General features: G+C 44.4%; 3 protein-coding genes across 3 annotated transcripts in view; 1 reads left to right on the top strand and 2 right to left on the bottom strand.

Moving 5' to 3' along the window:
• Positions 1-5,905: 5,905 nt before the first annotated feature.
• On the bottom strand, positions 5,906-7,458 carry Pmar_PMAR006656 (conserved hypothetical protein). The gene has a single exon (XM_002769570.1). The coding sequence runs from the start codon at positions 7,434-7,436 to the stop codon at positions 6,051-6,053; it is 1,386 nt and encodes a 461-aa protein (XP_002769616.1). The 5' UTR covers positions 7,437-7,458; the 3' UTR covers positions 5,906-6,050.
• Positions 7,459-7,697: 239 nt separating this feature from the next.
• Pmar_PMAR006655 (hypothetical protein) lies at positions 7,698-9,501 on the top strand (the record flags this gene model as incomplete). The annotated part of the gene is made up of 8 exons (XM_002769569.1): positions 7,698-7,808; positions 7,855-7,965; positions 8,007-8,085; positions 8,136-8,229; positions 8,273-8,436; positions 8,500-8,580; positions 9,029-9,093; positions 9,421-9,501. The coding sequence occupies 8 exons, from the start codon at positions 7,698-7,700 to the stop codon at positions 9,499-9,501; spliced, it is 786 nt and encodes a 261-aa protein (XP_002769615.1).
• A 1,536-nt stretch (positions 9,502-11,037) lies between these two features.
• Pmar_PMAR006653 (conserved hypothetical protein) overlaps positions 11,038-11,103 on the bottom strand; it is a gene marked incomplete at its 3' end in the record, with an annotated part of 1,768 nt that continues 1,702 nt past the window's right edge. Inside the window, exon 6 of the mRNA XM_002769567.1 lies at positions 11,038-11,103. Within this exon, the coding sequence (XP_002769613.1) occupies positions 11,038-11,103 (66 nt within the window).

Here is an 11,103-nt window from a genome sequence, read left to right as displayed (position 1 = left end):
ACATCACCCTCAATCTGAAGGAGTTCCAAATAGTTAGTCACAAGGGGCATCGTCCATAATTGAAAATTACTCAGTCCTCTCTATATTTCCACAATGGATGCTGGCTCAATCCGAAGGAGGTGCATGTTGTTAGTTATGAGGAGCATCGTCCATTGTTGGGCATGACTCAGTACTCGTATATTTTCACGATGGATAGTGGAGTGACGGATATCATCCTCAATCTAAAGGAGGCCCACATAGTTAGTCACAAAAGACATCGCCTATAGTTGGGAATTACTCAGTCCTCTCGATATTTCTACAATGGATAGTGGAATGGCGAATATCACCCTCAAACTGAAAGGGGTCCATTTTGTTAGTCACAAGGGTGTTACTGCTTCTAGACATTGTGCGCGATTGCACGTATGTGCATGGCTGATCATCCATTCTCCCGAATAAATTAAGACAGAGATCTTTACAACTTCTTCTAACTTGTGTTATCGACTAAGAGTCACAGCCAAGCAACACAAGGGGCATCGTCTATAGTTGGGAATGACCCGTCCTGCCTCTATTTTCACAATGGACGGTGGGGTGGCGAACATCACCCTCAATCTGAAGGAGTTCCAAATAGTTAGTCACAAGGGGCATCGTCCATAATTGAAAATTACTCAGTCCTCTCTATATTTCCACAATGGATGCTGGCTCAATCCGAAGGAGGTGCATGTTGTTAGTTATGAGGAGCATCGTCCATTGTTGGGCATGACTCAGTACTCCTATATTTTCACGATGGATAGTGGAGTGACAGATATCATCCTCAATCTAAAGGAGGCCCACATAGTTAGTCACAAAAGACATCGCCTATAGTTGGGAATTACTCAGTCCTCTCGATATTTCCACAATGGATAGTGGAATGGCGAATATCACCCTCAAACTGAAAGGGGTCCATTTTGTTAGTCACAAGGGTGTTACTGCTTCTAGACATTGTGCGCGATTGCACGTATGTGCATGGCTAATCATCCATTCTCCCGAATAAATTAAGACAGAGATCTTTACAACTTCTTCTAACTTGTGTTATCGACTAAGAGTCGCAGCCAAGCAACACAAGGGGCATCGTCTATAGTTGGGAATGACCCGTCCTGCCTCTATTTTCACAATGGACGGTGGGGTGGCGAACATCACCCTCAATCTGAAGGAGTTCCAAATAGTTAGTCACAAGGGGCATCGTCCATCATTGAAAATTACTCAGTCCTCTCTATATTTCCACAATGGATGCTGGCTCAATCCGAAGGAGGTGCATGTTGTTAGTTATGAGGAGCATCGTCCATTGTTGGGCATGACTCAGTACTCGTATATTTTCACGATGGATAGTGGAGTGACGGATATCATCCTCAATCTAAAGGAGGCCCACATAGTTAGTCACAAAAGACATCGCCTATAGTTGGGAATGACCCGTCCTGCCTCTATTTTCACAATGGACGGTGGGGTGGCGAACATCACCCTCAATCTGAAGGAGTTCCAAAGAGTTAGTCACAAGGGGCATCGTCCATCATTGGGAATTACTCAGTCCTCTCGATATTTCCACAATGGATGCTGGCTCAATCCGAAGGAGGTGCATGTTGTTAGTTATGAGGAGCATCGTCCATTGTTGGGAATGACTCAGTACTCCTATATTTTCACGATGGATAGTGGTGACGGATATCATCCTCAATCTAAAGGAGGCCCACATAGTTAGTCACAAAAGACATCGCCTATAGTTGGGAATTACTCAGTCCTCTCGATATTTCCACAATGGATAGTGGAATGGCGAATATCACCCTCAAACTGAAAGGGGTCCATTTTGTTAGTCACAAGGGTGTTACTGCTTCTAGACATTGTGCGCGATTGCACGTATGTGCATGGCTAATCATCCATTCTCCCGAATAAATTAAGACAGAGATCTTTACAACTTCTTCTAACTTGTGTTATCGACTAAGAGTCGCAGCCAAGCAACACAAGGGGCATCGTCTATAGTTGGGAATGACCCGTCCTGCCTCTATTTTCACAATGGACGGTGGGGTGGCGAACATCACCCTCAATCTGAAGGAGTTCCAAATAGTTAGTCACATAACAACGGTTATCGGCTCAGTCTTCTAGACGGCAGCGAGTCGAACGACAGAGGCAGGCGACGTGCGATCAGCTGCTGAGTGAGTTCGCTTGGCCAAATCATGAGATGCCAAGCGATGACCAGATAGTATCTATGGAGAAGACGAGCATAGCATGGTGTTGCGGGGGAATAGATGATCACTCACTTGCAGTTTATTGTTCTTCGCGACGGTGCGCGAAATCAGGCTGGTGGCATGCTGATTGTGCCAAACTCTGGGCTGATGCCACTTCGACCGAGGCTCCCGATCTGGAGGATGAGACCATACCTTGGTACTGCCCTAGATGCACATCACGTAAGGGTCGTAAACGTAAGAGGCGGGAAGAACACTTGAGGTAAGCGTAGAGAGCTGTTATTGACGCTTGAAGGATAGGTTCGATATCTGAATAGATACGATAGGGTGAGGATTTCTGAAGGATTAACGGCTGATGTCAAGCCCACTATCTACTCAATTTCGATGACTAAGTATAACTTACTGCATGTAGATCTTTCACATCAATTAGTTCCGGATTGTACTTCATCAGATGAAACGAGACTTTAGTTGAGAAACATAGATTGAACCCAATCGAATCAGAGATTCCAACTTTAAAATCACCATCGCGATAGCTCTACGAATGATTCGCCACAGAGCATGTAGCAAAAATTGTGACACCGCCCCCCCAACGCAACGAGGAAAACACGAAGCTAAAGCTAGTGGGAATTGTTTAGTGCTGGAACCGCGTCAGTACCATAATTCATGCTTCATGAACAATATCTATGAATCACGAACTATAATACAAATAACACAAATACGCCAGTGATACACCTATCATGAATTAGGTAAATTCTCACACGTGCTAGCACACGTTCAGCACGCCGATACATAGCTAAAATAAAACACGGCGTAGAGTCAAATTTCTCGAATGATGCATTGTCAACAAGTCATAGAAACACATGATATGCCTGATAAGTCATTGGTCAAAATTGAATAGTCCAGTTATCAAAGCTTGAGTATTAGCAACTTCTAAGAGGCTTCATAAATTTATGGAGTTCATGGCATGAACAGTCTGCGAAATAGATCGTAGTGGCGGGCGAGATTTGAATTCATCTTCCTTAAATCTCGGACGTGCCACTGTGGCTCAGCCACAATTAGTTTCCTAAACATTTCAACCTCTAAGAGGCAATGGCCCATTGCCAATGGGAGATCATTTTTGAGACGGTTATCTTGGAGAACTTGGTAAATCTTGCACTTCCTCAACAGCGCGTTTGGTGCACTTGGCAAAATCGAGGAAAACGGCCAACCCCGAAAACCCTCCGATTGCAAAGCGTGAAGCACTGAGGGCTTGCGGGGCGGCCGTAGGCCGCCCTCCGTACCAGTTACTGAGTGGATAAACTTTCGAGGTGATTGGTGCCGGTGAACCCTCTCACTGGTGCGGATGAGCCCCCTATGCTCGTCGTCGTCGTCGTCGTCCCGTGCTCCTGCTGTGGTGGAAGTATGTCATTATAAGTAGCAGCATCCACACGGGTGGTTGTTGTTGGTGATGATGGTCCTGACTTCTGAGGCTTCAGAGGTAGTCCAATATCCAGTGGATACTTCGAAATCGAAGTTCCTAAAGCTCTTTGTCGAACTTGGACTTCCTAAATCGACGCGCCAACGAGATTGAAGTTCCTAACCCGATATGTTGACTAAATTGAAGTTCCTAAACCGATATGTTGACTAAATTGAAGTTCCTAAACCGATATGTTGACTAAATTGAAGTTCCTAAACCGATATGTTGACTAAATTGAAGTTCCTAAACCGATATGTTGACTAAATTGAAGTTCCTAAACCGATATGTTGACTAAATTGAAGTTCCTAAACCGATATGTTGACTAAATTGAAGTTCCTAAACCGATATGTTGACTAAATTGAAGTTCCTAAACCGATATGTTGACTAAATTGAAGTTCCTAAACCGATATGTTGACGAAATTGAAGTTCCTAAACCGATATGTTGACTAAATTGAAGTTCCTAAACCGATATGTTGACTAAATTGAAGTTCCTAAACCGATATGTTGACGAGATTGAAGTTCCCTAAAATGCGCCCCGTCGAAATTGGAGTTTCAATGGACCCAATAGGGGCATGTTGGGGCACGAACTCGCTCGCCTGGTGAAATTGAAGTTTTTAATGTTGAAATAGAGGTTGAAAAGGTGTAGTATCTTCGTCGATTCTCTACTATCAAGTCACTGGCCTTATTACGGTCATGGAAGTCTTCTTGTCAGGATGTGCCGAGCGTAAGAGCCAATCAGTGCCCGAGGATAGTGACACTATCATAGTGTTCATGGGATAGTGCCTGAGGATAGGATACCTCCACCTGACGTGTATGGATGTGAACGAGACCTCCCTTCCATGCATTTCTAGCTCGGCCGCCCTACGGACATCACACCCGTCGTTGCCAACGATTCGTTGGCGTGCGCTGGTGACAGGCGACAGCACTCATAGCTAGCGTTAGCCTCTTGCATCCATCTTCAAACATGGACACTCAGTCCTCATCTGTAAGCGGCGCCCAATCGGCGTTCCCGCCTCATATGGTGGTTGCAACCAGTTAATGGAGGGTATGAGCTAAGCGACACGGCAAGCGTGATGTCATTGATAGTGTTCATTAGTGCTTGGCTGAGCATGATGACCTTTCAGTCGAGCCCTTTCCTTACTGAGACAACTACTCAGGTATTTACCCTTGGTTACTTTTGATGTCCACTTGTTTTCCTGTTGACGGAAGATGGCGCGAAGGAGATTCCATATCATTGATATGCCCATTCTGTTCACATGTTGCAATAAATTCCGTCTTTAGTTGTTACAGCCCATGATGTTATCCATCTTAAGCTCGTTACGGTAGGATGTGGTTATATATCATCCTTGTTGGACTAGAGAATATGATACTCGTGTGTAGCTTACATGTATGGATAAATCATCATCCAAGGGGCACTTGAGCTATATTCCTTATTCCTGGCTGGTCTCAAGACTAATCAATGAAGAGCCCTTTAACAACCAGTGACTTGGAACTGCACACGTTGGACATCGACACCTCAATATTATCCGATAAACATTAATCAGTGCGATGAGAGATGAATGGTAAGAATTCTCTACATGAAGTTTCAGTAGCAGAACTGGTAATACTGGTATCATCATTTCTATTCATTGGGTATCAGTGCGATGAGAGATGAATGGTAAGAGTTCTCTACACGAGACTTCAGTAGCAGAACTGGTATTACTGGTATCATCATTCAAAACTAACTTTTATCATTATCACCCAGAACTATGTGAGGCAGTAATTTGGACACGATCACTGAGACTTGGTGAAGTGCCAATAATAATGACCACCTGATTTGGTCTACCAGTCATGTCTTAGACACCCAAACATGTACGCCAGAGAGTCCCTTTTTGACTGGATTGATACTATTCAACCGATGTGTCAATCAGTGCGATGAGAGATGAATGGTAAGAGTTCTCTACATGGGATTTCAGTAGCAGAACTGGTAATACTGGTATCATCATTTCTATTCATTGCGTATCAGTGCGATGAGAGATGAATGGTAAGAGTTCTCTACATGAGATTTCAGTAGCAGAACTGGTAATACTGGTATCATCATTCACGTATACTTATTTGTGCGACACTCAATTTACGCAGCCACTCACATAAGAGTGAGCACGCAATCTCGTATCCTACATTCTAGCGATCCGAAAGAAGACTGATATCAATCATAGTGATATCGCCTGTGACACATCGCTGATTAACATCTTACCCCAATGGTATAACACGACATGAAACTGAATGAAAATAATGAGGAATGATGTATTCCACAGGTAAAAACTAATACGAGTGCGGTGCAGCCTTAGCTAGCAACGAACGCGTATAACTGACGATCACCCACAGGGACATGCCAACAAATATTACTATGAAGCATGCTAAATCCATCAGTTCATACAAGGCGTATGATGAACGAAATACCAACCCGAACTCCCGAGAAGACCCCTCTTGCATTCGTTGGTCTTAGTAGACTCAATAAGAGTCTTCTGAATAGCCGAAGCCTTACCCCACAATACCAAATGACCGGTACCAGGAGTAGACTTGGCCCCCAACACGAAGCAGGCATCATTAGGACCGAGAGAAGTAGCGAACATACCGGCACCCCATGGCCACCAAGTGTCACGAAGAGACTTCTTACCAAAGATACCACAACAACCACCTGGAGCCCAAGCACCCTTCTCAAGATGGTCAATAACACGAATGTTATGGACAGCATGCTGAGCTTGCTCTTCGCTGGGATATGAGATCTTGGGTATCGGGGGAAGACCAGGAACCATGTTGCAATCACCAACGGCAAAGATGTGACCTCCACCGAATAGCGATTCAGAACCATCATCGTTCAGTTGCGTGACTTGTAGGTTATTGTTGACACGAATCCATCCACCACCGCCAGGACCACGCTTCTTAACATCTTTCTCTTTCTTGTCAGCCTCTAGAGGATTATAACCAGTAAGAGTCTCCTTGGGCATGAAGTAGTTAGATGCCTTGACGCCGATACAAACGAATGTGCAGTCCGGCTTACCGTTCATACCTATCTTACTGAAGAATTCCGGATCATCAGGAGCATACTTGATACCGTAGGTAGCCTTAATGCCTTTCTTCTTCATATAGTGGTCACAGTAGTCAGCAGCAGACTTAGGCAGTGGACCAAGGCACTTGGGTAAGAAATCGATAATATGTAACTTGAGATTGGGGAAGTAGTGCTGGAGCTCAGTGACCCACTCGACCCCAATGAAACCAGCGCCAACGACAAGGACAGAAGCTTTCTTCTTGTTCAGAGCCTTCAGCTTCTCATGCTCTTCGAATATGTGTCTACGACGCCCCTCGATGAACCTCTCATCGATATGAGGCCAAGACCCCTCAGGTCGAGCATCCTCGTGAACGGTCGGGAACCAGAGACTCTCACCCCACTTGTGGAAGACACCAAAGTTACAACCAGCTGCAATAATGCAGTAATCAAAGGGGACCTCTTCAGTGGTCTCAGAGAACATAGGCTTTACATGAGCTACCAAACGGCTACCATCCAACTGTTTCACTTCACCCCATAGGAACTTGATACCCATCTTGCGCTCGAGCACATGCTGGTAGGTGAACGACAGAGCATCGTAATGACCGGGATGGACAAATGCACGGAGAACACCTGGAGTGTACTCGAAATACTCCTTGGCATCGACCAAAGTGACATCGAAGTGGCCAGAAAGGTCATGAGCCGCGAATAAACCAGAGAATCCACCACCAATAACAAGAGCTCGACGCTTGTGACCGCCTGACATGATGAAGATGGAAGAGCGGATGAGAAGACGTTGACAATGAAGTCAAGTGCACTGAACGAAAACACTTGATCGATTTCATAGCGATTGGCGGAGCGAAACGATTCATGTCTCACAAAAATTGATGGGGGAGCAAGATGCACGGAAAATAAGAAGCCTCTCCATGTCCCTTTAGTGAAGCGTGCCTAGAGAGTTTCTTTTTTTAACCTTGAGATTTGCTACTAATAAGATGTTAGTGATAGAGACACTTAGTTATTTGTAGCCATGTCCTCTGACAACTATAACGAATATATAGACAAGGGAATTCATCTATTTAGGAAGGGTGTGAAGGAGGCTAAGAAATTAGGGAAGAAAGCCAATAAGGAGATTAAGAAGGTGGTGGTGAATACACTGATAGTAGTACTAATGATTGTTGATGTAGGCAGCAGGATTACCTACTGGGCCATGTACAGAAACGAATCCTCGTTACTATATAGTAGTAGCTAGGCAAGGGGCTATGGTTAGAAAGGGTATTGAGATGGATAGTGAACAGGTATTAAACATAATAAAGCTGTTTATCGATAGTAGTAGTAGGTACATGGTCTGCGTAGAGCAGACATATGTACTGTTGTTAAGATAAGTGGTAGAAGGGCTAAGATAGTTGAACCTGTTGGTGAGTATCATAATATTTGTAGCATAACTGGTTATTATCATTATTATCAGTGGGCTGGATATCTCTTTATACTGCTGATGGTGAGGTTATAATGAGGCAAACACTTCCACCAGATAGACGTGAACAGAATATGCATCTTGATCGGTAATCCATTATAGAGTACTTTGCCAATTACTTATGTTCTTAGTCGTTTTGAGCAAGTAAAGAGAGAACAAGAGAGGGTAGGAGGATATAAAGAGGCCGTTAAGATAGCGAATGACCATGCAACAGCTGCAATGGGTGAAGGTACTGTTGATAGTACTGCGGGAAGCTCAGCAGCAGCAGCAGCTGAACGCTTCTATCAACGAGACAGTAATACTCATTGAGACTGCTGCTGCTGCCATCGGTGGTGGTGATGTCCACCCTCTTCATCAGATGCCGCTGGTGGTACCGCTGCTCACTTTGGTTATGCGAATAGGAGGGATTCGGCTCAAGAGGACAGTGCTGTGGCTACAGGTAATTATGATAACGGGGATTATTATAACACATTATTGAGCCTCAGCCGCTAGTTTGAGTACAGTCTCTGTACGTATGAAGTCCGAAGGTATAACCCAGGCGGGGGCGGCGGCCACCAGTAGTAATAGTACTGGGAATGCCATACCTAAGCTTGTAGTATCGACGACATACCCGATCACATCTTCTTGTGGTCTTCTAGGCTGCCCCTGGTACTCTACCAAAGTTGCCACCTCCTCCTTCTAGACGACAACAACAACAAGAACAGCGTTATGATTCTTCTACTGCTCCTACTCAGTCGCAACAGAGGAGTATGGATCTCTTGGGTTTCGATGATGATGATGATGATACGCAGCAGCAACAACAGCCCGACTCTACTAGTATTACGATACAGGGACATGCAGGTATGAGGTTATGGAACTAGGTTGTTGGTAATCGTGTAAAATGTCAGATGGTAATGTGGTCCAAGCATCGAATCCTTGGGGTCTCGATGAACCCAATAACAGCCAGTCTACGGTATTACCAGGATTAGATATTGTAATAGTGTCTACATATAGCAATATCATTATTATGCTATAGTTTTCTACAACACATCAGCCACCAAGCAGTGGTCCTCAAGTAAAGCCGATTAATGATCATAAACCAAGCAACCCTTTTGCGGCATTACAAGGCCTTGGCTTCCCATCAAACACTGCGACACAACAACAATACTCTCCATCTATTCCATCATCAACAACAACACAATACTATCATCAACAACCGGTGGCCAATGGACAGCAGCAAGCAATGGTAGTAAAGTTCATAAGCCCCCTCCCTTCACTTGCATCCTTTACTCTGCTGCAGAGATCCTCTTCGGTTCCTCCTGTCTCGAGCAACGATAACAAGAAGCCTGTTGTTGCTGACCCTTTCGCTGATCTCATATAGATCTCGTCGTCAAGCTGCTGCTCACTCTAGTAGTAGTAGTATACCCTTACTACGCGGTTATATTATTCTTTCATCAATCTTAGTATTGTGTTGTTGTTGATATTGATTAGTCATGCTTCTCTATGAGTATGAGTTCTACACTTGGTAATGACCTATCATGGATATTCTTATCACTCATACTCTTCTTCAATCTAATTAACTTTATACTATACTTAGTGGATAAAAAGAAAGCTCAGGGTGAGCATTGGCGGATAACAGAGGCAACTCTTCTTGGTAAAGGTGTGGTATACCTCTAGAGAGATGCTATACCACTGTTCAGGATTCGGTATCATTGCACCTTTTGGCGGGCTTCTTGGAATGTTCTTAATACGCCATAAAACGAAACATTGGTATTTCTGGTTGGATAATATAGTATTTGCAATACTATGGATTATCATGGGTATAGCCCTTGTATCCTCCTACGACTGGTGTGCCAGTGGAGGGTCCAACAACTCAACGGTATTACTCATGGACGTGGATCAGAGTTCATTATAGCCTTTCTAGGTACCCTGCATAGTAACAGCATGTTTGATAGCAGTAGCAGGATTGGTTACAGTCTACTGTGTTGGTGGCGAAATTAGGTATGCTTGCAAGCGTAGACGATGAATACTTACATCTTCTATTACAATTCCCAACATTACCAATCTATTACTATCCCTCACTTCTAGGTTTTGGGTTTCACTTACCTTTGGGATTCGATCTAATCAACCTCTAATAATGATGAGGCTTACAGGATTCAAGATATTCCTACATGATTGAACCTCGTTCTTTGACATGTAACCAACCTCCTACCAAGGACTCCGCTTACCTTGAGCACTGCCCATGGTTGGGGACCACTATGTTGAGCACATATACCTAGGGTAGTACCATAGGAGCATGCAGAGTCTATTACACAACACCATACTACCTGTTTAAAGCCACAATAGAGTTATTGCCTTTAGGAAGATGCCGTCATGTGTAGTATGCAGGTTACGAGGCAGCGCTTCCCTGCGGTCAAGATCCCTACGGGTGGTGTATCATCGTTCCCGTCGGGGCTAATGTCGTCTACCCACTCCTGGATATCTCTTTCATGATCATCATTCTCTGGTGCTACTACTACTACTACTACCAACTATTCTACCATGCATGCTTCGTCCATGACCACGTCTGCCCAGTATTGTTAGCAATAAGCCTACTACTGCTACCCTCCAGAGGAACGGTATTGGTCTGATGCAGGAGGGATGGGCTTCCTCCACTGCGAATGGTGTATGTTGCTATTGGTGGGGCGGCACTTGTCTTCACCCTCTATCACATTATAGAGGCTTGATATATCTCAACTAACGTTGATACCCTCGAGAGATGAGAATGCCCAAGCTATCACAGAGAGGATGTAGGCTGCTTATGACAATGCCTACATCTGTTAATAGGCTACACGATATCCACTAATAAGTTCACCTAACCAAAATGTGGCGATTAGAGGATGGGTTGAGTCTGAGGACGATCAGAGGTCGCCGGATTTTATTGATACACACTTGGCTTAATGAACTTACAGAAGAAGTACCCTTGGAATACTATCAGATGAGG

Source organism: Perkinsus marinus, assembly GCF_000006405.1.
Source record: "Perkinsus marinus ATCC 50983 genomic scaffold scf_1104296965578, whole genome shotgun sequence".
Taxonomy (NCBI): domain Eukaryota; phylum Perkinsozoa; order Perkinsida; family Perkinsidae; genus Perkinsus; species Perkinsus marinus.
Note: the sequence above shows the minus strand (reverse complement) of the source record. Positions and strands in the feature narration are given on the sequence as shown.

Excerpts from the sequence above, each read along its gene's own strand:
- Pmar_PMAR006656 (XM_002769570.1), bottom strand. The coding sequence starts at position 7,436 with ATGTCAGGCGGTCACAAGCGTCGAGCTCTTGTTATTGGTGGTGGATTC.